Source organism: Coniosporium apollinis (genome assembly GCF_000281105.1).
Source record: "Coniosporium apollinis CBS 100218 chromosome Unknown supercont1.1, whole genome shotgun sequence".
NCBI lineage: Eukaryota > Fungi > Ascomycota > Dothideomycetes > Coniosporium > Coniosporium apollinis.
Genome location: NW_006913263.1, coordinates 898,201 through 923,037, shown reverse-complemented (window position 1 = coordinate 923,037; position 24,837 = coordinate 898,201). Strand labels below are relative to the sequence as shown.

The 24,837-nt window shown below is 54.0% G+C and overlaps 12 protein-coding genes across 12 annotated transcripts; 4 read left to right on the top strand and 8 right to left on the bottom strand.

Moving 5' to 3' along the window:
• Positions 1-175: 175 nt before the first annotated feature.
• W97_00305 (uncharacterized protein) lies at positions 176-3,247 on the bottom strand (the record flags this gene model as incomplete). The annotated part of the gene is made up of 1 exon (XM_007778221.1): positions 176-3,247. The coding sequence occupies one exon, from the start codon at positions 3,245-3,247 to the stop codon at positions 176-178; it is 3,072 nt and encodes a 1,023-aa protein (XP_007776411.1).
• Positions 3,248-3,631: 384 nt separating this feature from the next.
• Positions 3,632-5,710, bottom strand: W97_00304 (uncharacterized protein; the record flags this gene model as incomplete). The annotated part of the gene is made up of 5 exons (XM_007778220.1): positions 3,632-3,732; positions 3,794-4,412; positions 4,463-5,030; positions 5,118-5,238; positions 5,317-5,710. 5 exons carry the CDS (start codon positions 5,708-5,710, stop codon positions 3,632-3,634), a joined length of 1,803 nt encoding a protein of 600 aa, XP_007776410.1.
• Positions 5,711-6,242: 532 nt separating this feature from the next.
• W97_00303 (uncharacterized protein) lies at positions 6,243-7,373 on the bottom strand (the record flags this gene model as incomplete). The annotated part of the gene is made up of 1 exon (XM_007778219.1): positions 6,243-7,373. One exon carries the CDS (start codon positions 7,371-7,373, stop codon positions 6,243-6,245), a length of 1,131 nt encoding a protein of 376 aa, XP_007776409.1.
• A 921-nt stretch (positions 7,374-8,294) lies between these two features.
• On the top strand, positions 8,295-10,121 carry W97_00302 (uncharacterized protein; the record flags this gene model as incomplete). Its single annotated transcript, XM_007778218.1, has 7 exons — positions 8,295-8,585; positions 8,645-8,821; positions 8,885-8,945; positions 9,024-9,250; positions 9,307-9,712; positions 9,766-9,897; positions 9,949-10,121. 7 exons carry the CDS (start codon positions 8,295-8,297, stop codon positions 10,119-10,121), a joined length of 1,467 nt encoding a protein of 488 aa, XP_007776408.1.
• Positions 10,122-10,137: 16 nt separating this feature from the next.
• Positions 10,138-11,319, bottom strand: W97_00301 (uncharacterized protein; the record flags this gene model as incomplete). Its single annotated transcript, XM_007778217.1, has 2 exons — positions 10,138-10,809; positions 10,861-11,319. The coding sequence occupies 2 exons, from the start codon at positions 11,317-11,319 to the stop codon at positions 10,138-10,140; spliced, it is 1,131 nt and encodes a 376-aa protein (XP_007776407.1).
• A 1,522-nt stretch (positions 11,320-12,841) lies between these two features.
• Positions 12,842-13,201, top strand: W97_00300 (uncharacterized protein; the record flags this gene model as incomplete). The annotated part of the gene is made up of 2 exons (XM_007778216.1): positions 12,842-13,000; positions 13,067-13,201. 2 exons carry the CDS (start codon positions 12,842-12,844, stop codon positions 13,199-13,201), a joined length of 294 nt encoding a protein of 97 aa, XP_007776406.1.
• Positions 13,202-14,533: 1,332 nt separating this feature from the next.
• On the top strand, positions 14,534-16,078 carry W97_00299 (uncharacterized protein; the record flags this gene model as incomplete). The annotated part of the gene is made up of 2 exons (XM_007778215.1): positions 14,534-14,583; positions 14,638-16,078. The coding sequence occupies 2 exons, from the start codon at positions 14,534-14,536 to the stop codon at positions 16,076-16,078; spliced, it is 1,491 nt and encodes a 496-aa protein (XP_007776405.1).
• Positions 16,079-16,212: 134 nt separating this feature from the next.
• Positions 16,213-17,756, bottom strand: W97_00298 (uncharacterized protein; the record flags this gene model as incomplete). The annotated part of the gene is made up of 2 exons (XM_007778214.1): positions 16,213-17,077; positions 17,134-17,756. 2 exons carry the CDS (start codon positions 17,754-17,756, stop codon positions 16,213-16,215), a joined length of 1,488 nt encoding a protein of 495 aa, XP_007776404.1.
• Positions 17,757-18,637: 881 nt separating this feature from the next.
• Positions 18,638-19,849, top strand: W97_00297 (uncharacterized protein; the record flags this gene model as incomplete). Its single annotated transcript, XM_007778213.1, has 3 exons — positions 18,638-18,768; positions 18,829-19,118; positions 19,170-19,849. 3 exons carry the CDS (start codon positions 18,638-18,640, stop codon positions 19,847-19,849), a joined length of 1,101 nt encoding a protein of 366 aa, XP_007776403.1.
• A 338-nt stretch (positions 19,850-20,187) lies between these two features.
• On the bottom strand, positions 20,188-20,809 carry W97_00296 (uncharacterized protein; the record flags this gene model as incomplete). Its single annotated transcript, XM_007778212.1, has 2 exons — positions 20,188-20,639; positions 20,752-20,809. 2 exons carry the CDS (start codon positions 20,807-20,809, stop codon positions 20,188-20,190), a joined length of 510 nt encoding a protein of 169 aa, XP_007776402.1.
• Positions 20,810-21,058: 249 nt separating this feature from the next.
• W97_00295 (uncharacterized protein) lies at positions 21,059-22,335 on the bottom strand (the record flags this gene model as incomplete). Its single annotated transcript, XM_007778211.1, has 3 exons — positions 21,059-21,793; positions 21,997-22,151; positions 22,200-22,335. 3 exons carry the CDS (start codon positions 22,333-22,335, stop codon positions 21,059-21,061), a joined length of 1,026 nt encoding a protein of 341 aa, XP_007776401.1.
• Positions 22,336-22,879: 544 nt separating this feature from the next.
• On the bottom strand, positions 22,880-24,555 carry W97_00294 (uncharacterized protein; the record flags this gene model as incomplete). Its single annotated transcript, XM_007778210.1, has 4 exons — positions 22,880-23,394; positions 23,464-23,897; positions 23,987-24,396; positions 24,451-24,555. 4 exons carry the CDS (start codon positions 24,553-24,555, stop codon positions 22,880-22,882), a joined length of 1,464 nt encoding a protein of 487 aa, XP_007776400.1.
• Between the last annotated feature and the right edge of the window lie 282 nt (positions 24,556-24,837).

Sequence of the window (24,837 nt, the reverse complement as noted above, 5' to 3'; positions counted from 1 at the left end):
TATCTTCGAACAAAAAAGAATTGATTGCGTCGTTGGAGGCGAGTCGGCTTGTCCAGCAAGAAGCAGACCATGTGTGATTCAGCAGAGACTCAACCCAGCGCCATCAACTCCATGGTATGCCCTGCCGCTCCATGCTACAAATAGGAATCCCCCACTCCAAGCCAATGCCACCCCCTCAAGAAGCACGATACTCCGGATCAACCTTGCTCAATTTGAACAGACTCTTCCCTCTCAACCACTGCCTGTACGCCTTGTACCTCTTCATTGCGAGATCCTCCTCCTTGACCGTAAGCGGGTCCTCCGGAACCTCCAGAAACCCGAGATAATCCGCCAGATCCTCCTCGCTGATGTCCATCTCCGTGCCCGCACCCCCGACTCCTCCGATGTCCCCGCTGACGCTTGAGAGGTACTCCACGAAATCGAGGTTAGCATCTGCGACGTCATCGGCTGTCTCGGTGCTCACGACCAGCGGCAGGTTGAGCGGGTGGCTGATGTAGCGCTCGTATTCTTCGGCTTCGGCGGCCGTAACGGACGGATTGAGGGCGTTGTTGTGGAACTCATTGAGGGTCCATTGGTGCATGAGGGCTTTGTCCGCAGGCTTGAAGACGCTAGTTGCAGCGTCGGCAGGGATGGACGACGGCAGCGTGGTCTCGAAGTGCGGGTCGCGGAGGATGCTTTGCTTGGCTGATGGGCCGTCTTGCGTGGAGGCGAAGCGGATGTGATCGTGTGCGCTTGATGGACGGCTTACAAGTTTTTCGCTATTGGGGTCAACGATCGTGACCCCCTTCTTCGTCCGGGTCTTGCTGGGTGATTCCGACTCGGTGAGAGATTTCCGTGGGCTGAAGGGGCTAGGGTCGTGATGCGCTGCATCAGGGAGGTGGCGGGTCACTTTGTTCATGCGGTAGGAGAAGATCTTCGCGAATGAAGAGAGAGCGAGGGGTTTGTAGTACTCGAGCCAGTAGCTGTCGTAGTCTGCGACGCTCTTTTCGAAGGTCCCGTTGTGGGTGTCATCGGCTTCGTTGGACTCTCTAGACTCTGGTAGAGTCCTCGGTTCGAGGTAGGCAGGCGTATACCACTGAATGTAGTTCGGGCGCGTTTTCCCTGCCCATTCGCGCGGATCGGTATGATGAAGATAAAAATCGGTTGTTAGATCCCAAAGCATCGGCTGACCCTGAGCGAAGATGTAGTTGCCTAGGAACAGGTTGTACGCTTCCTGTCTTTGCGAGTCGTGGAAAGAGTTGTGGTAGTAACGCTTGAAGCTTTCTACCATATCTCTCGAATGGCCTTGCCAGTGATTGATCTTTCGGTACGTCTCAACTGTGTTGACGAGGTGCGAGCCGCCATACTGGACCGCAATGGTATCACCGTGATCGTGAAACATGTGGGTGAAAATATTCACCGTATCCGTGTCATACTCTACGGTGTTTCCTGCAATGACACCGAGTGCTTGCAGCTGCCGGCCAAGAGCCCGTTTACCTATCACAAACTGTGCAGCGTTGGTCCGGTCCAAGCAGTCGATGCAATTCGTCCTAGCAACGCCGTTCTGCACAGTCGGCAGGTCATACACTAGATCTCCGTTGTGGAAATCTCCATTGTGGAAGAAACCGGTCTTCTCTAGGACGTCTTCTGCGATCATCTCAAGCTCCCCAATCACATCTTGCCCTCTAGTCTTGGCTGCTCTGCTCATGTCGAACGCTTTGTACAGGATTTTCTTACCCTCTGGGAGTGATTGGTTGAGATAGTCGAGAGCGTTCTTGAACTCGAACAGCAATTTGCTCTCTCGCGGCGTCCGCTCCCGTGCCTTGATCAGATTCACTACGTAGATAGGAGAGCCGTATCGCTCGAATAGGTTATCGAAGTGCAGTGCACCAGCACTGTAGAACGGATCAATTGGATTTAGGTCGATGTCTGGCTTTGGTGACACGCCAGATGTGTCTTGCGTCCAGAACAAGGGAATGCTACCGCGGTGCTGAACGTAAGAGGTATACGTTGGACTGGCGTACAAGCGCGGACCCGGCGCATGGAAAGACGTCGTCATGACCTCGGACACGATCTGCTCAGTCTCAACGTCGTTCGCAACATAGCCCAAATCGTTGACACCGCGCTTGAGAAAGCGCGCGCCAGCAAAGAATCTTGAGCGTCTAGCAATAACAGTGATATAAACGCGGCGACCAAAGATATCTAGGAAGGACTGATCGATGAAGCCATGTATGATTGGCAGACACCAATGGTAAGTACCCTTCAGAGCATCCAGTGCCGGTCCGAGTAGATAGTGATTCCAGACAAACATGTCATTCAGATCTGGCTCTGCGTTTCGCCGCCCCTGATTCAATGCTTCTCTTTCGCGGATGATGTTGTGCTGGAGAGTGCGGGTGATGTTGTAGGAATAGCTGAAGTAGAAAGATCGAGTCAGGTCTAAGTTGTTAAGTATTCCCAGAAATCTAGTCTCTTCAGGGTTGCGGTCTTTCTGGAATCGAGACGTTGATCCCGTAGTGAGCGGTACCAGCTCGGTGCCTTCGATTTGATAGATATAATGCCCACCGATCATGGCAACCTGCGTCCTCTTGGTGATTAGCAGCATGTAGTAGGCCTCAGTGAACCTGATGAACCCGATGAGACCCCAGGCGACGCATTTCAGCTTCATTCCCCCGCTCCCTCGATTGCCATCATCGATGGCATTGAGCAACTGGGTCTTCTCTCTCCGGTCATACAAGATGTCATCCTCAAAGATGTTCAGATGGCCTGGAGGGGCGGTTCTGTCGATCTTAAGCACTCTGAAGCGCTCGTCCAGGATATCACTTCCGATGAGATAGAATCGATGCGCGGTCTCATATAGAACAAACTTGTGCATCTGAGTGATGCCTTCTTCGCTGGCCTTCAGAATACTCGGGCCTCTGCTTGATTTCATCGCTCTTGTCTCTTTAGAGTCTACAAGCGATTGAGGAACAGAAGATTCTTCTTCGTAATCTTCGGGCCGTGGAGTACTGATGTGTTGTGCGTCTCCATTTTGTGGCTCCATATCTGGCTCCGGGGCAAAATCGTTGACTGGTGCTTTCGCCATGACATCGTCATGGTTCTTGAAAGCGGTAGTCTCTCCGTTCTGGGTGCCGGAGCCGTTTGGTCTGTGATGTGCTGGTCCTTCGCTGTCCTCGTGCAACGCCTCGGTTTCTGAGCCGATCTCCAGATTCGCCGCCTCAGAAGGGACCGCACTGTTAGCGAACTCCACAGTTCGCTCTGCCTGCTCCATGACAGCGATTGAGGAAGCTACCTAGCTCTGCATACGGATGACTGCCTCGTGGCCCGCATCTCGAACTGAGGGTTATTGCAATCTTGATCGCTCGAGCCGTATCCGCCACCAGGAATCAACGGTTGGCCATTCGTGATCACGTGAAGTCCAGCATCGCACTACCAGAAGGGCCCTGCAGTGAGCAGTCTCATGTTCAGTAAAGGCGGCACAGTTCCTGCGTGTGTTTTGCAGGCGAGCTGTATCGGCGGATGCTCTGAGGTTGAAAGCTTGGAAGCCGCAATCGAAACGCTTTTCCTAATTGGGAAGCACACCCTCTTCGAGGATGCTGGATCATGAGTTCTAAAACTTCGCCGCTTATACATCCAGTTAGTTTTGCCAAAGACCTCACGACTTTGTTTGAGTAAGTATCGTGCATATGGATGCATGATGCCTAATAGCGGTCTCTATTACAGGCGCCGCTATCTTGATGGAACCAAGCGCGAGCACTATAACTCAGTTTAACGCGCTGCTACACCATGTACACAAATCTTTCCCTCTTAATCTCACGCTCCCCTCCCTCCACAAGCGGAATGCCATCTTCTCCGTCCCCGAACTCGTCCTTATCACGTCTCCGCCCCTTCGCGTTCTCCCTTTGCAACACCCATCTTAACACCACAGCCAGTAACCCGACGGCCAGCATAAAGCCAGCACAAACCGCCATTCCCCTGACGTAATATGGCTTATCGCTGTCCGGGTAGAGCCTCGTTCCCACAAGCGGCCCGCATTGGCCGATGATGTTGAGCATTGCAACGCCTGTACCCTTCTTCTCGTCGGAGTCTTGGTTGTTGATTGTCCATGTGATGATGATGGTGATCGCGCTGAAGAAGCCTGCAGCAGCTGGATAAATGGCAAAGTACCGCCAGAGTGGTGAGAACCGAAAGTAGCCGGCCAATGCCATCGAAGCGTAGCCCGTGCCTGCAACAAACGCGTGGAAGATCACGAATGTACTCCGGGACCGGAGCTTGTCAGATAGCTTGGCGGTGGGGATAACAATCAGGAAGGAAACGAAGTAAGGTGGAGCGGAAAGCGCTTGGGAGGCCAAGGCAGTATAGCCCATCTCATGGATGATGGTCGGTAGGAAGACAGGCAGAGAGCTGAAAGCTACATTGCAGCTGAAGAACATCAACTGCCTTAGTCAGCGGTAGGCTGCATTCGGAGGATAGGACAAGATCTCACTGCAGTTAAATAGCACTTCGAATCAGCCAATGTCTGTAGGACCTCTCTAAGATCCAGCGCTCTCATCCGGACATGTCTGGATCTGCTTCCCTTCTTGTCGTCCTCTGCGACTCGTACTTCCCTTTCACTCCGCAACCTCAAGGTAGCAACCTCCCTTTGCCGTGGGCTCAGCCATCCTGCAGTATCTGGACCATCAGGTATGATGCTCCAAGCATAGACGGCAACGAAGATACTCGGAAACCCTTCAACAAGGAACAGCAGCCGCCATGGCGCTATTGGGCCACCTTCTCCTAATTTTGTGATGAGCCATGCAAGGGTACTTGCGAAAGATGTCGCCAAGGGCGCGGCAGAGATGAAGAGACCGGTTCGAAGAGCAAGCTCGTCCCGCCGGAAGAAGAAGGATAAGTAGAAAGGGACGCCAGGCCCGAAGGCTGCTTCGCTGATACCAAGCAGCGCGCGAAGGACGAGAAGGGAGCTGAAGGATGTGGCGATGGACTGGAGAGAGGCCAGTAAACCCCAAGACAGGACGCAAAGGGAGATGTATATATGTGGCGGGAAAACGCGATACCTGCAGTGCGCAGTTAGATCGATGCACGATGCACGATGAGATACATGTGAGGTAGATGGTGTACGACACGGAAAACAAGCTACATACAGCAGGGTCATCCACTCGAACAAGATGTATGTAATGTAGAATACTGTGAGTAGCATTTCGTATTGGGAAGAGCTCAATGAAAGATCCCTCGATAGCCCCGCTACCTTAGCATTGCCAATGTCTGTAGGCTCTGTATCAGCCACGCCCTCTTTCTGGTAGTTTTACACGTGCAGGATAGTGCTCGAGTGGCTGGACATACTCGACCGGTCCAAGAAGGACAACATATACAGAAGGGCAATGAAAAGCACCAGGCGCCTGTCTAGCCTTTTCAAGACTGCTTTCTCCTCGTCAGGGCTATATAATTCATAGCTTTGCTGTTGTCTGCCTGCCAATGGCCGCGTCGGAGAGGATGTGAGCTGCATATCATCCTCCTCATCCTCCTCATCCTCCTCGGATGCAGAGTTTTCATCATATTGCGAAGCACCTAGCTGACGATCGTGATCACCACGGATCCTCTCGGACAAGGTTATCTCGCGGCCATCTTCTGAGTCTGTATGGGGAGTAAACCGTGCAGAGGACGCCGAACCACTGCTTGAGCCAGCGCTGCCGCTATGGCTCTGCATGGGGTGTGTAGCCGGCCGCGGCGCGGACATGATCGAGAGTAGGATGCTTCCTCGCTACATGTCCTAATGTCTGAATGACTTTATAGCGGAACTACACGCTTGCTGAAGTCTACTAATGAACGATTAATCCTAGTTTACGGAACAAGATGACCATTGTGGTAGACGTTTCTGACGTGTTGCCAATCACGTGCCAATCGGAACTCCCAGCGCGGGAGCATCCGAAGGATCCGGTCTTTGCCGCAGTGCTTGATCTCACGTCCGTCCTCAGCTATATCCCAGGCCACGGCACAATAATCAAAACATGGAGTCTTGAACTGAATCAAACGGAGCATCGGTTGATTTCTAAGTACGGAGCCTGACCGCACCCCTTCACTAGGCGCACCCTCCCTCTAGCCACGCTATCTTCAGCCATTATCCTCTACCTCAATATCTTGTGTCACTATGTCTTGGTGCGGTCCCCTGCTCTGCCGCCGAAAGCCCACGATATCTGCTTTGCAACATGAACTTCCACCCCCAGCTCTTCCGCGAACGTCCAGACAAGACCGGGATTCTTCTGAAACCATCACCCAATAAAGACAGTATCCAACCCGTTCTGAAGAAGCTGCTCCGCAAAAGGTCCGTTGGTAATGGTGCCCACAGCAGAAACGGCTGCGGAGTTTCCGACACCCGCCTTCACGGTCTTAGCGAAGTGAGATTGATAGCCTGGTCCCCTAGTGATCCTTTGGTTAGGGTGAACGCCGCCTGAGCTGACGTCTATAAGGTCGACGCCTTCCTGGGCCAGCAGAGATGCAAGCTTGACCGTTTGATCAATGGTCCAGCTCTCAGATATGTCTGACTCATGTCGAAGCCAGTCGTCACCACTGACTCGGACGAAAAGAGGCATGTCCTGAGGCAGAGAAGAGCGGACCAACTCCACAACCTCGAGAGTCAGTCGTGTGCGGTTCTCAAAGCTTCCGCCGTACTCATCTGTGCGCTTGTTGCTCACGGGGCTGAGGAATTGATGCAAAAGGTAGCCGTGGGCGCTGTGGATCTCGACGACATCGAATCCGGCCCTGACGGCTCTCCTAGCAGCGTCAGCGAACGCCCTTTTGATGTCTTCAATTCCTTCCTTGGTCAGAGCGGTTGGGTGGGGATATGAATCTGCAAAGGCAATTGCGCTTGGTGCGACAGTATCCTCCGGCCAGCCTCCAGCTTCTTCAACCGCCATGTCGTTTTCACTCAGCCAAGGGGCGACTGTGCTGGCTTTCCGGCCGGCATGTCCAATCTGAATGCCGATTTTCTGGCCTTGGCTATGCGCGAACTCGACAATACGCTTCAGTCCCCCGATTTGGCCATCCTCCCATAAGCCAATGTCTTCGGGAGTGATTCGGCCCGTGGGTGTGACGGCTGCTGTCTCCATGAGGGCCAACCCAGGGCCTCTCTGAATTATACCGCCCAGGTGTGTCAGATGCCAGTCCGTTACGTAGCCCCGTTGCGCTGAGTACTGGCATAGAGGGGAGAGAAAGATGCGGTTATGGAACGTGACTCCGCGGATTGTCAAGGGTCGAAACAGCTTAGGCAGAGGACCTCCATGAACCTGAGCGTCTTTCGCAGTGCCACTGGGAGGAACTTGCGCTGGTGTGTAGTACGAGATGCCTTGAGCTGGGATGTTGTGGATGACAGGGCGGTGGACATCTTTGGTTACTGAACCCATTGCTTTTACACAAGCGCAAGGCTACCGGTTCTGCGCGCGCAGATTTGGGTTGTGTTAATAGCGCTTGAATTTCCTAGGTGGGAAGAAAAGGTCGTACAAGTAGACTGTTCAGAAGGATTGATGAAATGGTAAGGGAAGTTGAGAACTTTGAGCGGACAGATGGGGCAGCAGATCTATTTAAGATTGAGAGGGAATGCCTCAATTACGAAATCAATCCTCTACCAAGATCGCAGAAACTCGTCTTGACCTCGAGCTGATACTGTATTTCTAAGCCGAGCGAACATTTCCCATACTCCTGTGCTTGGTGTCTGGAAATGATGCGATATATTCGGCAGAGAGCATGGTGAGGCCACTCGGCGAACGAATACGTCTCACCGAGCGATTCTATGGGATGAACCGGCAAGCTGATCATCGGCGCCGACTCTCTCTTTGCCGTAGCGGCTGAGGCTGAGTGAGCAACTACGATGGATCCCAAGTTGTGCACTAGATTCCTACCGCTCGGCGGAATATCGTAGTACGCCGTAGTCTGCCATGGTGTCCGGCCACTCACTCTCTGTAGTGATTTGGGGTCTTTTATGGGAGCACCGATGGCCAGTTCATCAACCATTCGCAACATGCATGCCCTGCTGTTTGTTCGGAGTAGCACTCCGATCTTCTGATGTCTTTGAAGAATACACCAAGCGAGTGGACGGCGACAACGGTCGTGATCCACTTCTCCGGCATCTCACTCATTCGCCGGCGGTGTATATACCGGGGCTCCGAACTTGACTACATGGAAAAACCCACTGCTGAGGCGAATGTGACAAAATGTATCATATAATATATAAGAATGTTCAGCACCGGAGAAGAGAGCTTTAGGGGTTCTCTTCATCTTAATGGCACGTTGCAGGAGATATCTTATCATCGTTACCCACCACCACAATGGTCCCCGAACCCGCCATGTCGCATCCCGCCTCAGAAGACACATTGAGAAGATTTGAATCCAACGCCACACACAACAATTATGCGTATCCCATGTGGCGCAAGTGCCTCGTCGTCTTCGTAACCAGCTGGATGGCCCTAGCCGCAACATTCAGCAGCACCTCCCTATTCACCGCAGCGGATGAGATCGCCCAAGAGTTTTCCACAACGGCGGTGGAAGTCAACATCTCAAGTGCTGGAGTTCTCCTTGCAATGGGGTTCTCGTCGTTCATCTGGGGTCCTATTGGCAGTGTAAGTCGCCTTCTGGAACATCCAAAGATCAGACAGAACTGATCTGAATTTGGCAACAGACCATCGGGAGACGATCCTCCTACAATGCCTGCATTATTGTCCTATTTCTCTTCACAGTTGGCGCGGCCGTGGCACCAAACATGCCAACTTTTGCGGCTATGCGGGTGTTGTCCGGGCTGCAAGGAACTTACTTCCATGTTGTGGGACAAGTTATCCTGGCCGAGTGCTTCCCTCCGGTAAGTCTTTTGCACTTCCGCTTCGGGTAGTGCTAGACGGGTGACTGACTGTGAATCACAAAGACCCAACGGGGAACCGCAACAGGCTTCTTTCTCGCTGGCACAGTCCTCGGACCGCCACTAGGTACGAACATGACTGTCTGATACTCATATCATCCGGGGGTCTTCGGGAATGTGCTGACGTCGCTCATCTTGTGAATAGGGCCTTGTGTCGCCGGCATCATCGTTATGTTTCAAGACTGGCGTGTCGTCCTCTGGTTGCAGGCGGCGATGGTGGCGCTCGGCGCTGTCCTGTCGATGCTGTTTCTTCCATCCAGCAGAACCAAAGATGACACCTCCAAGCGTGCTGCGTCTGTTCGCGAAACGGTGGGCCATTTCAGCCCCATACACGTGTTCAAACTGATGGCATATCCGAACATTCTACTCACTGTAAGCTTCTCCAAATCATAAACCGAGACAACATACTGACAGTCTACCTCTCTCAGGATTTGACCTGCGGGCTGTTGAGTTGGTCCCAATACTCACTCCTCTCCGCACCTCGTCACCTCATCAGCACCCGGTTCCACCTCACGTCTCCGCTACTCTCCGGCCTCTTCTACATCGCCCCGGCGGGAGGGTTTCTCCTTGGAACAATTATTGGAGGCAGATACTCGGACCTCACAGTTCGGAAATGGATAACCAAGCGCGGCGGCGTCCGACTCCCGCAGGACAGGTTGAACAGCGGCATGATAGCATTTTTCCTCCTGATACCGGCTGCTTCCCTCGTGTATGGCTGGGGTTTGGAGTGCACGAGTTGCTCTGTCGGCGGACTGGCTTTGCCGATTGTGACGGGCTTCTTTATTGCTGCAGGGTTATTGGCTGCGTTTGCTAGTCTCAATACCTATTCTGCGGGTAAGCTTTCGGTGCTCTATCCATTGTTGACTATTGCTCATACCAAATCCTAGAAGTACTGCCTCGCAAGCGGACAGAAGTGATCACTGGTAAATACTGCATCCAATACACCTTTGGAGCATGTGCGAGTGCCGCATCTGTTCCCTTAATTGACGCCATCGGCATTGGGCCAGCATCTATGATCGGTGAGTCAACGCTCGAGCCATCCGTCCGAGATTGGTTCTGATCCGTTTCAGGCGTGGTTTTTGTACTTGCGGGTGGCGCGCTTACTCTCCTGACGGCAAAACATGGCATGGCCATGCAGGATTGGATGGACGAACGATCAAAACGTCAAGCCGGATCTCAGAGGCCGCGCTTCCACAAGACCTGGCCCAAGGCCTTGTTTAAGACACAAGGACGAGCGTCGTAGCCAAGGTGTGCCGGGATCATCCAGCCATCCAACCTTCAGTCGGAAGCTCAGGCCAATACAAGCTCTGAAGTGCATCGTCGTAGATCGGCGTGTCCATGAACTGAAGATTGAAGTCAGGCTGAGACAGAAACTCTTGCAGTGAAGGTTCCGCCAGAGCCATTCCCGCTGTTACCATTGAGCCAGCGTAAGGTAGTCCGGTATCTTGAATGGCACCCAGCATGCGTGGAGTCGTCATGGCAGGATATATTCCCCTTGGATCGCTGCCATCCTCGTCCCTTCTGCCAGGGATTGTGTTCATGCTCACTTTCATCGCATCGATGTGCCGGCAGAACTCCTTAGCCGCGAAGTTCCCGTTCTGCTCCAGTTGGCCGAGAAGTTGCGCAGCTGCCTCAAAGTCGTCTGCATCGCTTTGGGAATCCCTGTCATTCAACAGACTCGAGATCGCGAGGATAGTGGCAGCAGAGAAGAGGTATTGAGTGTTGAAATAGCTAAATGTTGCGAAGGATCCGTCGATCCAGGCCTCCGTTAGAAGACGATAGGAATGTCGAGCGCACCGAATACATGTCTCCGCAAGAGCCAGAGCAGACTCAGGAATTTGAGGTCTTGGGTCGCTTGGAGGTTTGCTCCATGACTCTCGGTAGGTGCGAAGCACTTGCAATAGAACTGGCCTGGTTGCTAGGACCACACACTGCCCTCATCAGCGAGTGAAGGCAAGAACCAGCATGTAATAGGAATTTACCTGGTTGAAGGAAAGATGCAGAGATACAATAAGGTTCGGTGCTGTTTGTGAAGGCTCATCCGTGTCTAGTTGCAAACGATTTGGCAGGTCTTTGACCCAATTTCTAAGATCCCTGAGCGCTTGTTGAACCCTCTGAGAGAAGGCTCCTTGCTGCCTCCTCCTAGCGTAGATAGAGGTAATGATGTGCCCTGCCAGCTTAGCCAGCCGAATGTTGGCAATAAGATATTCGGGGTCTCCAAAGTCCCCGGAGTATGTCCCAGCCAGCCCATCGCTGGATGGTAGATCAACTTCAACGTCATCGTCCTGTATGGACACCGGCTGACCGAGCCTCGACGCCCACATCCGATCGAATATGTACGCTGTCCACCAGACCCGATTCCGATGCTCTCTTGCCTCTCGATCACTGAGCTGAAATTCTGGTACATTCAAATGCATACCCATTATTATGCCCAGACGCATTGCAGAGCCTGCTAGAGAGTATGCAGAATGTCGTCGATTCACCGTCAAGGAGTATAAAGACTAGATCTGGGGTTAGCTATGTCGAATAGTTGTCGATGGCCAAGAAAGTCTTACGAGAAGCAACACGGTTTCGATGGAGTCCATCCTGGGGCGCTCGTTCAGCACGCGAAGCATTCTGCTCGCCCGTGCAAAGTAGGCAAGGCCAGGAAAACAACTTTCTGAAGAAGGGGTCCTAGTCGAATAGACCTCTCCTAGTGCAAACAGCGCCCATAGTTTGCAGGTGAACAGGCTATCACAGGCTTCGGGATTCCGAATAGCCATTTCTAGGCCATCGAGAACCATACTTTTGCGGACCACATGGTAACACCGGCAGAGTGTGTTCGACGAGACCTTGATCAGGAAGCGAGCTCGTGCGGGGGCTGGCCATACACAATCAGAGTCTGACAATGACATCAACCTCTCGTCGGTCACATAATGAGTCCGTGGAATGTGCCTGTGTGACGCGTCGGACAGCGCTTGACGGAATCGCGTCGCAAAGGCTGCATCAGCAGCTTCGCCAATGTGAATGGGCATCTCTGAAGTGTTCATAGGGAAGAACCAAGGACGATCTTCAAGCAGAGGGTTGCGAGCAGAATCATCATTCTCCGCAACACTTCTTGTGGGATCAATGCTTGGGCTGGTGGTGAGAACACCATTGCTGGGATCGGTGCTATGACTTCGCTCGCGTAGACGCTGGTTCTCTTCAAGAAGCTCTTCAATGTAACTAGCCAGGCGTTAATCAAGCTCACAAAACCTGACTGATGAACTCACTTCTGGCTTACTTTTACTTGACGATCGCGTGCAGGATAAACGCATTCAGTGGAACAGTCTGACTGATGGCAGTTCGCACAAGGCTGTCCACCAGAGCATCTGACTTTGCGCGAGTGACATCGCCGGCATCTGCGGCGAAGGTCAGGCAATGGTTGTGGCTGAGTTATTCAATAGACGGAGCCTACGCTATTGTCTTGCTGCTCGGCTTCCTCACACCTGCCCCGGAGCTACTTCTGCGGGACAAAGCGTCTGTCCGAACCGCTTGTCTTCTGTCTGGAGTGACAGACATACTCGGTATTCATTTGACGTAACGGTGGGTTTGGTTGTTGCCGGACTGAGCTGATATTCGGCACAGTATTGATGTTGGTGCCGAAACCACCTATACAATGCGTTCACAGGACTGCTCGGCGACCGCCCTAGCCAATCCGCAGTGTACCTGTAAATCTGTCCGAAGCAAATCTAGAGTTGACTGGAGCTGGTGGAAAGCTGAGGTTTTCTTTTGTGCCAAGATTATGGCCAAAGGTCGGCAGACCGAGAGCATTTCGGCATCATTGAACAATCGCCGAAGGACCAGCAATTGGATAGGTAATCAATGAGCTAGGCAAGACATATGTTGCCTGAGGCCTACACAAAAGCTTGCTATATATATATACACATTAAAGTGTTTTCTACCTATGTACTTAACCCATTAAAAATTGCTACCGCCGTGATAATGTCACGTTTCGCAGACCTCGCGGTCACTCCGCCAGATGCCGCCTTCGCCCTCGTGGAGGCCTACGCTGTGGATACATGCTGTGAGAAGGTCGACCTTTGTCCTGGATTCTACCGAGACGAGCAGGCAATGCCGTGGATCCTGCCGTCCGTAGCAGAGGTAGCCGATCACAGACGGAATATGCAGAAGTGAATCAATCTGGCTGACCTCTGTGTTCTGAGGAAGCAGCTCTTATATGAGGATCCAACCATCAATCATGAGCACCTGCTGCTTGTGGGCCATCCTGGACTGGTATCCGGGGCACAAAAGCTCGTTTTTGGTGTTGAGGCCAGCGACATCGCCCGAATTGCCTCAATTTAAACCGTATCAGGGACGGGCGCGAATCACCTGGGAGCGCGTTTTCTTTCTGATGCTCTTGCTCCAAAGCGCGTTTAGGTCTCTAATCCGAGCTGGATCAACCATCCCGAGGTCTGGCAGAGCGTGAATCCAAACATTGAACGTCGATTCCATCCTTACTACGCTAAGGACACCCAATCATTGGACTTTCAAGGCATGGCGGATACACTACGCAAACATGCCGTCCCCGGCGATGTCGGTGGTCCTGCATGGCTGCGCGCATAACCCGACCGGACTCGATTTATCCGCGGAACAGTGGAAGACCGTCGCGGACATCTGCGAAGAAAAGAACCTGTTTCTATTCTTCGGTCTAGCGTAGCAGGTGTCTGCTGTTTAAAGTTGTAGTTCAGATTGTGAAACAGCACCAGCCAGGGCTTCGCTTCAGGCGACCTAGCAAATGATGCATCACCTACGAGGCTTTTCTCCGCCACGGAACCCTAGAATTTGCGGTAGCACAATCGTTCTCGAAGAACTTCGGGCTATATGGAGAACGCGTAGGAGCGTTGCATATCGCTACCATGTCGTATGAGGTCAGCTTGAAGGTTGTGGATGAACTGGCACGGTTGCAGGGTGCCGAGATAACCACCAAATCGTTGCTGAGATTCTCAAAGACGAAGCCCTCTTTTGAAAATGGCAGGAGGATCTGGATCATATGAGTGGCCGGATGAGACGGATGAGACAAAGGCTGTACGAGAAATTGAGAAAACCAAAAAGTTCGGCCTCCTGGGACCACATACTGTCAGAGGTATTTTCCTTTCGCTTAACGTAGGTTAGCACTAATAAACGGGCATTTGGGATGTTCTCTTTCACCAGACTGTCTCCAGAACAGGCTACAGAGCTGAGAGAAATGTACCATATTTACCTTCTTCCTTCTGCGAGGATCTCAGTCACGGGATGTAAGGCATCAGCCAATACCATGTTGATTCAGCATCGCTAACATAAGTCTAGTAACCAAGTGGAACATGGGACATGTCGCTGAGGCGTTTGACAAGGTAGTAAGACAGACTAAGAAGGAGTAATTAAGCAGATTCACGTTACCGCCTGACTCGAAACATGTTGAATCACGATCGTCTGAGGTGAATTTGCGTTTGTCACCTTCTCTGGTCTTCTGTACCGTCAAAAGCTTGAGAGTAAACAAGATGAGGCTGTTGGAAACGGAACAGCAACCCCAAAACAATCAAGGACTCTTCGGCGAGGCTGAAGCGCTTGGGCCACTTTTTTGACGGTGACGCATATCAACACCACGCCAAGCGCACGCGCTCCTCCGCACAACCAGCTACACGTGGTAACAGCGCCATGAGCGAGCTTCTCAACTTCATCCTAGACCATGAAGAAGCATTCAGAAGGTACTGACACATATCGTACCATTAGACGCGTAGTGTCTCACAGCCGCACAGCAGAGCCCGCCTAGCCTCCCTCTACTCCGACTTCCGCTACCAGCAAGCCACGAACCCCGACGGCTATGTTGCGAACATCAACGCCTGGCGCAAAGCCTTAATCGATGCCTCGCGCGCCGGTCTACTCCCCGGACAAGGAGCCTCGAATGACCTACTCTCCATCAGGACTGGCGAGGAGCTGGCGCGGGCTCTGGAGACGAAACAATGGGGCCGGCCGCTCGCTCTAGGAGCCGTGATACACGATGCGGTGTCAAAGAAAGAGATGATCCCACTCAAGGAATTCCTCGCCTCCAAAACCAGCATCTACGCGCGCAGCTGGACGCTCTCCCCGTGGGCCGTCCTCTCCTGGTCCCTCCGCCAAGTTGGGCTCCTGAGCAGCAACCCCGCCTCCGACACGCTTGCCGTGGGCTCCTTCGTCATAGTCGCGAACATCGAAGCCGCCGCAGCTGCCGTCCTCGCCCAAATCCGCCAAACACATACCTCCAATATCGCGCTAATACACTCCCGCGAGACCTTCACCACCGCCTTCGCCCACGCCCTTAGTCCATCCCTCCCGCTCTCAGCAACAGACATCACGATCCTCCTCACACACCTTTCTCGCGACAAATCCGCCTGCGCCCTCTCCACCGACGGCCGCACCATCAAGCTCGCCGCCCCCGGCACCGAACCCACGCCCGTGACAGAGCAAGACGTCACAATCGCGCACCTACGCACGCTCGTTACCTCACTGGAGGCACAGATCCCTGCGCTTGCCGCGCGCGTCTCTGAACTCGATGCCTCTGCGCGAAAAGACGTGGCCGCGAAATCGAAGACCGCCGCGATGTCCGCGCTGCGTTCGAAGAAGCTGGCAACCTCTGCGTTAGAGCGCCGAACCGCCACCCTCAGCCAGCTGGAGGAGGTGATGGCGGGGATTGAGCAGGCGGCGGATCAGGTGGAGGTTGTGCGGATCATGGCTGCGTCTGCGGGCGTGCTGAAGGGCTTGAACAAGGAGGTTGGGGGTGCGGAAGGCGTGGAGGGCGTTGTTGAGGCGCTGCGGGAGGAGATGGTCAAGGTTGATGAAGTTAGTGGTGTGCTTAATGAGGTTGGGGCTGAGGGGGCGGTCGATGAGGAGGAGGTGGACGAGGAGTTCGAGGCGCTGGAGAGGGATGCAAGGGAGAAGCGAGAGGCGGCGGAGGCGGAGGAGACGAGGAGGAGGCTCGAGGAGTTGGAGAGGATCGAGACGGAGAAGAAGGCCAAGGAACAGGAGGCGGACAGACGGAGGACCGAGGACGGGCAGAGGGACCTAATGATGCAGGAGCTGGATCACGTGATGAGAGAGAGACAGCCTGAGGACACGGAGGTAGAGGAGACTTTAGAGGGCTTTGGCCGGATGTCGTTGGACGAAGTTCGACCCGCGCATGCTGAGGCGGAGAAGCGGGATAAGGACGCGGTTCCGGCGTCTTGATCAAGGTTCATTGCATGATGGTCATCTATATACCTCGGGATAGAGGCGTTTGTTAAATCGTGCAAATTTTTACGTTTTTGAAATTCGGGTATCATAAGAATGGCCAAATATTCCATACCCGTCTCTCTGAGACGTCAATGCGCTTGTGTCTCGGTTTCATAGTCTTCAACAGGCTCTTCTGGGACCGAAAACATTGGCTTCTTTCGCGTTGGCGACAGTGGGGATCTGCGACTCGGCGCGGATAGCGGCTCTATCGAGTCTTGCATCTCTTCTGCTCGTGCCTGTTCCGACGGCAGTAGCGCGTTGGCCATCGGGACGTCTTCATCCTCTGTGCTGCTTCTTCGTGTACTGTGACCGTTGTTGGCTGCTTCGACTTTCTTGCGGATGATCGATAGCGCTTCTTCGTTGCCTTCGTAGGGATTATCCCTTGATCCCGATATTTGACCGTTCGGTGCAGTATTTCGCTCGCCGTTGACGGTAGCGGGCTTGCTCTTGTCACCCATGTCTTGGTCTGGCGGTTCTTGTGTTGTTCCTGTCGCGTGGTCTCCTGTCTGGTCCTCTTTCGCAGCATCCGTGGGGATCATTTTCTTTCGCGCTTGCGCGATCAGATCTTCAAAGTGGTCGTGATTGCTGCGTGCCCAAGCCTGCCCGTCGAATTCCTTCCGCATCACACCAGCAGGGGCTGACCCTGCGTTCGGCGCGCTCCCACCTTGTGTGCGCTCCCAGGTCTCGAGTTCTGCCAGCAGTTCTCGCTTTGAGCGCGGCCGTGAGGAGTCGCAGTTGGAGTTGTAAAGATTCACCCACTCGGTATGTCGTCGGATGAGTAACGGACGGGGCCCCCAGGAGGCGATGCCTAGTTCCTGCAGCTTCTTGCGGAGGGCGTTGTCTTTGAGGATGGAATAGCTTAGTTGGGGTATACGTTCACTAGGGGGCGTGGTAGCTTTCAATTGCTGGGGTAGGGATTGCCGTGGCGGAGGCTTGAGAGTCGTTGCGGAAGAGCTGAGTTCGACGTCAGTGTCATTAGGGCATGCGTATAGAAAACAACATAGACTGACCGCGATCTGGTGCTGCGGCCTTGGCTGGATGGCTGGCCGTCGCAACGGTCCAGGTGCGCGTAGACGGCCTCCTCCTTCATTCGAGTGTTGCAGATTGGACACGGTACTAGACCATCATCCGGCTGGTGTTCCTCTTCCCCATCCATAATGTCGTCGACCTCTTGCGAGGATGCTGCCGCCGCTGCTCTCCGACTCTGACTTCTGGTTTTCCGAGATTGGAACGATAATTCCTCCTCCTGGTCTTCCGGATTGGTATCCTGAAACCCTCTTTTCAGCTTGTTCCTCCGTCCTTCCCGTCCCTCCTTCAGCGATCCATGCTCCTGCGCGACTTTCAGCGCCGCCGGCCTCGCGGCCTGGAAAGCGTCTACGATCTCCTGCACCGCCCAATTCCGGCGCAACTTGCTCGCTTGGTCGCTGGCTCGACAAGCCGGACACTTTCCGTCCGATGTAAGGGCTTTCCGTATACACAGCGAGCAGAAGGTGTGCGAGCAGGACGTGATCATCGGCGTGTCGTAGAAGTCTTTGCACACCTGGCAGCGCAGCGCGTTCTCTAGAGATTGGAAAGGTGCCAACGGTGTGCCGATCCAGTCAGTCGAGTCCGCAATGTCGAGACGGTGATCCATATCAGGTGAGAGGGGAGGAATGGGCGGTGTTTGCTTGGTTCGGCATTAAACCTCACTCACCAACACGAAATTGGCACGGTCACGTGAATCATTCACATTATATCACCAAGTTACCGTCTGTCTCTTGACATCCATCTCAACGCATCCTACCTTCAATGGGCTGTCCAGCAAAGACGCTACGGCAACATTGGTATATAACGCTGCCGAAACTGTCGACATTACCCAGAAAGTGTTTGTCTGTGCAGTGGAAAGCTTGCTCTACTACCAATTCCGTTTTATATATCCCTGATTCTTGAAGAGCTGAGGAAGCAAAAAGGCCATCTCTACCACGAAGGCTCATCTGATCGCAGGAACGCGTTCTTCTCAGGCCAATGGGACGGGTGAACGCGTAACGACGCGTAAAATCAAGTATTAGGAATGCCACCCTCGGCCCCTTACCTGCACACAGTGTTCGGCACGCTTTTGCAGCACGCAATCATTCGGTACTATTCAGTAACGACTGTTGTAGTAGTCAGTACGATCCTAAGATACTCAACCTGAACGATCAAGGGTCGAACGAAAAGTGCGTGGCGGCATGCTATGGGCGGCGGTTTTGCTGTTCGAAACGCCCGCCATGCACTTATCGTCCGACCCTGGATGGGTAGTGAGTCGTGCCGTATACAGGTCACAGGACAGGTAGCGGGATGGACCAGCCTACTGAGTACCTCAAAGAATGTGGCAACCTGAAAATGCAGAACTAAGCCCTCTCAGCGGTTCCTTGTGTCAGAACGCGGTCTCAGAACCCCGATTACATTCCAAGCTTCTTCACATAAGCGTGTATCTCCCACTGCTTGACTCCGTCCTCAGATGGTCTTTCTTGTCTGCCACTCGTTTTTGATGCCATGAGCCAAACGTGGCCACGTTCTCTCCTCTTCGGTATTCTCTTCTTCTGTCTTGCCGTAGTCTTCTTTGCTAGCTTCAAACATCGAGACGGCTTAAAACATTATGGGAATTTCGGAGGGGAACACGTAGCGTAGGTTACGACATGGCTCTCGCCCTGGCCTTGCTTGCTTAACTAAAATACCTTCTGCAGTGAAACACAGTCGCTTGGAGACCCCTCGGACTCATTAGCGGAGATCATTCACCGGCTCTATGCTCCATATCTTCATCCAATCACAGCTCTAAACTTCACTGCAGGGACTGGCGAGACCTATTCGCTCTCCCGCAAGCCGGAGTGGGATGCGCCGCTCCGGAACCAGATAGTCATTATCGACACCGACTCGAGGCCTTTTAATGGCACGAACGAGCTGCTGAACAAGACGCGGCTGGACTGGGACAAAGCAGACGGACTGAGTAACGGCGTGTACGGCCACTACCTCTACGGTGTGTCAGCTCCATGTCTAGTCTACTATGTGAGAGACTGACATCCCCCAGCCACCATCCACGGTTACGACTACAAGTTCGTGCGGACGCCCGAATTCGACGACCGCGGCCCGTGCTGGGCGAAACCAATGGCAGTCGCCGACCTGCTAAAGGATTACCGGTTCGTCATCTTCATGGACTCCGACACCGTCTGGCGCTTCCCCGAGATCCCCCTCGAGTGGCTGCTCAACTACTGGAACTTCACCAAGGAGACCTCGGTGGCCATGGCGCTGGACCCGGCGGGCATCGGCGTCAACTACGACAGCTTCGGCAAGCTCGTCCACAACAGCGGCTTCATCATCGCGCAGTCCAACGAGCGCACGAAGGAGATCTTCAAGGCTTGGGTCGAGTGTCCCGATGGTGTCAGGTATCCGGAGTGCAAGCAGTGGGCTAACAGCTGGTCGTTCGACCAGCGCGCTTTCTCGGATCATGTTCGGTATGACTTCAACAAGGAGACGGACGTTCTCGATCTGCCGTGCAATGAGGCGAATGGGTATCCGGAGAGCCATCCGGGGCTGGCGGGGGAGTGCCACGGCGTGTTTGTCAGGCATCATTGGGTTCAGAAACAGAGGATCAAGCCGGCGGTCGTCAATTCAATCATGCACGTCTTCATGGAGAGGATGCACGATGAATTTCTTGAGGGGTTTGATAGAAACGTGTTGACGAGGCAGACGAATGATGTTATCTGGTAAAAGTGTAGTGGCATGCGGCTGTCTTTCATCATCCACAACACACAGTCGTTTAGGCAGTATTAGCAAGGATCAGTACTAAGTGCATTTAGTTACGCTGCAGTTGATACTACAGCTTCACTTAGCAACGCGTGGTTGGAGAAAAGATCAGATGTCCGATGTTCGAAACGCTTGTTTAATTACTCACTGGACAAATACGAGGTGGAAAGAGAACCCACGCATCAGCCGGCCCCGAACAACCCATGAAAAGACCAGTACTCCCTCGATCAACTCAAAACCCTCAGTTCCCTTCACCCCGTCCATCCCAACCACCCCAACATTATCGATCCTCGACACCCCACCTAATCATGGCTCTGCACCTTATGGTCCCCCTTAACCGCATCCTGATAACTCGGCGGCGGCGGTGCACTCCCCTCGCCACCCTCCTGCCCCCTCGACACAGTCGGCAGCCCCTTCGGCGTCTGGAACGGCATCGCGCCGGCCTGCTGTCCCGGGAACTGTCCCGCGCTGGGCTGGCTGCCCGCTACCGTTCCATAGCCTTGTGGATGCTGCGGTTGCTGTGGCAAGTACTGCGGCTGCTGGTGCGGTCGCCGCGTCGGCGGCGCGCCGGGCGCGACGTAGTAGTATGTGACGCGGCTTTCGGCGCTGTCGCTGGCGACGGGCTCGTAGGAGGTCGGGTCCGGGTAGCTGTAGATGATGTACCAGGTGTGCAGCAGCCCGGGGAGGAAACCGAGACAGCAGAGGGCGAGATTGATGAGGGAGTCGGCGCTGCAGATGCCGCGTTTCACCCAGACTGAAGGACGTTAGTGCTGAATCTGAGAGGTGTATGCTTCCGGCGAGCGATTGAGGCGTGCTTGTGAAGCTGCAGCCTGGTCGCGGTGGTGGGGGGATGGGGCGTTACGTACCGCCGATGGGAGGGAAGAGGATGCTGAGAGCGGCGAGGAAGATGTCGGTGCCGCACATGGTGTCGGAGATCGTGGAAGAGCACGCTGTTGCTGCTGGATGTCGATACTGGATGTTGGAGTTTTAAGCAAGTGAGCCTAGTGACAGCTGGAGCTTCGAGGGCTCAGAGGCGATGACGCGGATCGCTTCGGCGTTGGGCGCTTCGCCGTAAGGCTGTGCAGGACTCGACTTTCACGTGCTCGTATTTCGCATACTGATCCACTTTTCGAGCTCAAGAAGGCTGTTATTGCTGGCAAGTATCTCTCTGTGCTATTCTTTCCCGCCAAGATATCTATATACAACAGAGAAGTCCTTGCCCTTGCAGTTCGGATCCGCCTCCACCTCATTATACAGGTTCATGGCGTGGTCGCCCAGACCAAGCTTCACGCCTGCGTCTTTGCACGCCGCCAGAGCCAGACCGAGATCCTTCTTCATCAGGCTCACTCCAAACCCGCCCTCATACCCTCTGCTAGCCGGCGCGCCCTCGATGACGCCAGGCACTGGGTTGTTCACCTCGCTCGGCCAACACCGGCCTGTACTCGTGTTGATCATGCCAGCGAGCGCCTTGGGATCTAATCCCCACTGAATACCCATATTCATGGCTTCGGCGGTCGCGATGTTGTTTAGAGCCAACAGGTAATTGTTGGCCAGCTTGCCCTTCAGGCCGGCGCCTTGGTCGCCGAGATGCAGTATTCGCCGCCCCATCATCGAGAGGATCTCCTTCGCTCGATCGACAAGCTCTGGCGGTGCGCCGATCATGAATGTTAACGTGCCGGCCTGTGCGCCGACAACACCCCCGGACATAGGAGCATCGATGAACTTGCCCTGGCCGGTTGACTGGGCGATTTCTGCTACCGATTGCGAAGTCATCGGATCGATGGTGGAAACATCGATGAACAGACGCTCTTTAGCGACGCCGTCCTTTAGCAGCGTTGCCGGTTCCAGCATGGACTTGTACACCCCTCGCACATGTGAAGGTTCTGGCAGCGCTGTGATGACGGTTTCCTGACCCTTGAGTAAGTGTATGCTCCAGTCATAGATAGGTATTCGTGTATATAGTTTTGTTTCGATACATTCAGAGGATTGGCTTTGATGAATATTGTGAAATCACAGAAAGAGCTGCATAACGCAGCCCCCAACTTAGATCATGGATAGAACATGCTCATCATAGAAGACACTGGAGCTGACGGGAAGGGTGTATAACGTACTGCTTTCTCGGCAACTTCTCGCACGCTATCCGCAACGCGGACACCCTCACCTCCCTCTTCCATAAGCTGGGAGGATGCATTCTTGTTGACATCGAACACGATGAGTTGATCGTCGACGGGCAGCTTTGCGCGCAAGTTCTTCGCCATAGGATAACCTTCAGACGGTTAGCGGATAATTCGTCACGTGAGGCTTGAGTATATACCCATCCGGCCGAGTCCAATGAAGCCCCATACTGCCTGCGCACTGGGCGAACTGGAAAAAGCCCTCCTAGGCGATTGTCGAACAACACTTGTAGCTGACTGCCGCAAAGGGCGCGCTATCGCTGACGTCCACCGCATGTTTTTTGTGGTAAGGGTCTGTACAGAGTTGTGCTCTGTCCTGGAGAGAAGGCTGGGTCGTCTCAGAGGCTCCACAGGTGGCCGGAATACAAAGCCGAGGTCATGGTGCCTTACAGCTCCAAGGTAAGCCTTCGCTACCCGGAACCAAGAACAACACCTGAGGAAAGTCGGGACCGATGCGAGAGGTCCATTGCGAATCGATATCCCGCTGACAGCCCGTAAGACAACTGTTTAGATGCTGAAAGGAGGGTACTGCAGGAGCAAAATCTGCAGGCCTTTGGTGCGCGGAAGAACTTATCCGCGGCGTGCACGTGATTGTCGAATTGTTAGCAGCGCTGCCGCTTTGACGACACCATAAGATCAAATCTTGTATAACGTAACCGGCAGTTAAGCCATATTAACATTGCTAACAGCAATATGGTTGAGGCTATATAGCTTTGTCCCGTCCGTAGCAAACGGTAATGATGATGCCAGCCAGCGAAAAGAGACCACATGTGCCTGATACTGAGTATCACAAGGACCCGATGCACAAAGCAATCTACCTTCAATCCTTCTTCTGCTCCAGCTGGACCTCCTCCCGACTCGCACTGGATCCGCTTCCAACTACCGCCGGCGTCACAATCCCATAGTTACTCAGATCAACACTCATCCTCTGAAACTCCACATCGCTCAAATACTTAAAATCCAGCCCCTTCAGCTCATCCTCCTCGCTCTCCCTGAGATGCATCCCGGGGATCCTATTGATAACAAACAGCAATATACAACTAATCGTAAAGCTCCACACCGCGCACGTGGTCGCCGCAGCAAGCTGATACCCCATCTGGATCCAGTTGCGGTTCCACCAGCCGCCGGCGTAGTTGGTGCCGGATACGCCGTCAAGCGCTGGCACGAAGGAAGCGGCGAAGAACCCGGTCAGGATGTCGCCGACGAAACCGCCCACGCCGTGGATGGCGAAGATGTCGAGGCCTTCGTCGATGCCGATGAGGTATTTGTATTTTACGGTGAAGAAGGAGCAACAGGAGGCCAAAGCGCCGACGAGAGCGGCGACGTAGACGGGTACTGCAACAATCATCAGCTATACAGTTCCGCTGGGTGGTCATTGGCTTCGGGGCCAAAAAGATAGCTCACCAAACCCAGCAGCAGGCGTAATGCCCACAAGCCCCGAAATAATCCCCGAGCAGAACCCAACGATGCTGAATTTCTTCACATAGCAGTACTCCAGCAGCACCCATGCAATCCCGCCTCCACATGCCGCGAGGTTGGTGTTCACGACCACGTAGATGCTGCGGATACTCAGGTTCGCGGTGCTGGCACCATTAAACGCAAACCAGCCGAACCAGATGAAGACGGTGCCCAGGCCGACCAGGAAGGGGTTGTGCGGCCGGAAATGCACCATGTGCTTATGCAGGGACTCGCCCTTGGGATCTGCGCGCCGGCCGAGCATGAGAGACCAGGCGAGCGCGCTGAAGCCGGAGGCGATGTGGACGGGGCCGGATCCGGCGTAATCGTAGACCCCCAGCTTGTAGAGCCAGCCATTGGGGTTCCACTCGAAGTAGGCGAGGCTGGAGAGGAAGTCAGTTTGCCTACTCCTCGAATGGAGCACCTCGGGCGTAGGAGAAAGCTTTGTGGGTATGTTGCAAAAGAAACTTACACATAGTACACAAACGTCGTCCAGCACAGCAAGAACAGCATACTCGGCCACAACCTCCCCCGTTCCAACATCGCTCCCGCCAGAATCATCGCCGTCGCCGTCACGAACGTGAACCCGAAGCACGCATACAAGATATCAGGAATATCCGAGTTTGCGAGCGAGGGATACGCCAGCACGTTGTGCAGGCCTGCCAAGCTCAGGTCTCCGAGAAAAGGGCCAGTGGTGTGCGACTGGTAGAGCGAGTAGCCGTACACCCAGAACTGGATCCCGCACGCGCAGGCGCAGAATAGAGACTGGAATATCATGGTCAGAGCGGCTTTCTGCCGGTGCATCCCGGCGTAGAGGAAGCCGATTGCGGGCGTGATTTGCCAGCACATGATCGTGCAGACGAGGATCCAGCAGAGGTCGCCCTGGGGGCATTGTCAGTGCGGGGACTTGCGGGAAAGGAGAGGAACTGGATGGACCTTGTCGTAGAGGGCGTTCAAGTCTTGAGTGAGCGGATCGCCGCCATTGCGATTCGCGTTGTAGTCAGGCCATTCTGTTACGGGGACCGGAGTGGCTTCTGCCATGTTGGTGGTCAAGACGGAGGCGTAGAGAGCGTCGAGCTTGAGGCTGTTGCTGCCACCTTCCCTTGGAGATGATCTCTAGCTAGTCAGAGTTGGGTGGGGTTCTATGATGTTTTATGAATCACCCTGCTCAATGAGAGGCCCGTCGCACGAGAGACGGGCCTCACGCCTTATATCAACACCACGCATCTCGTCCAAGGCTTTCATCTTGGCGCTACACGTTCCTGCACGACCTGTACAGCCAATGGTCCCAGCTCCTGCAACCCGATAAGCGGTTCGTGGCGT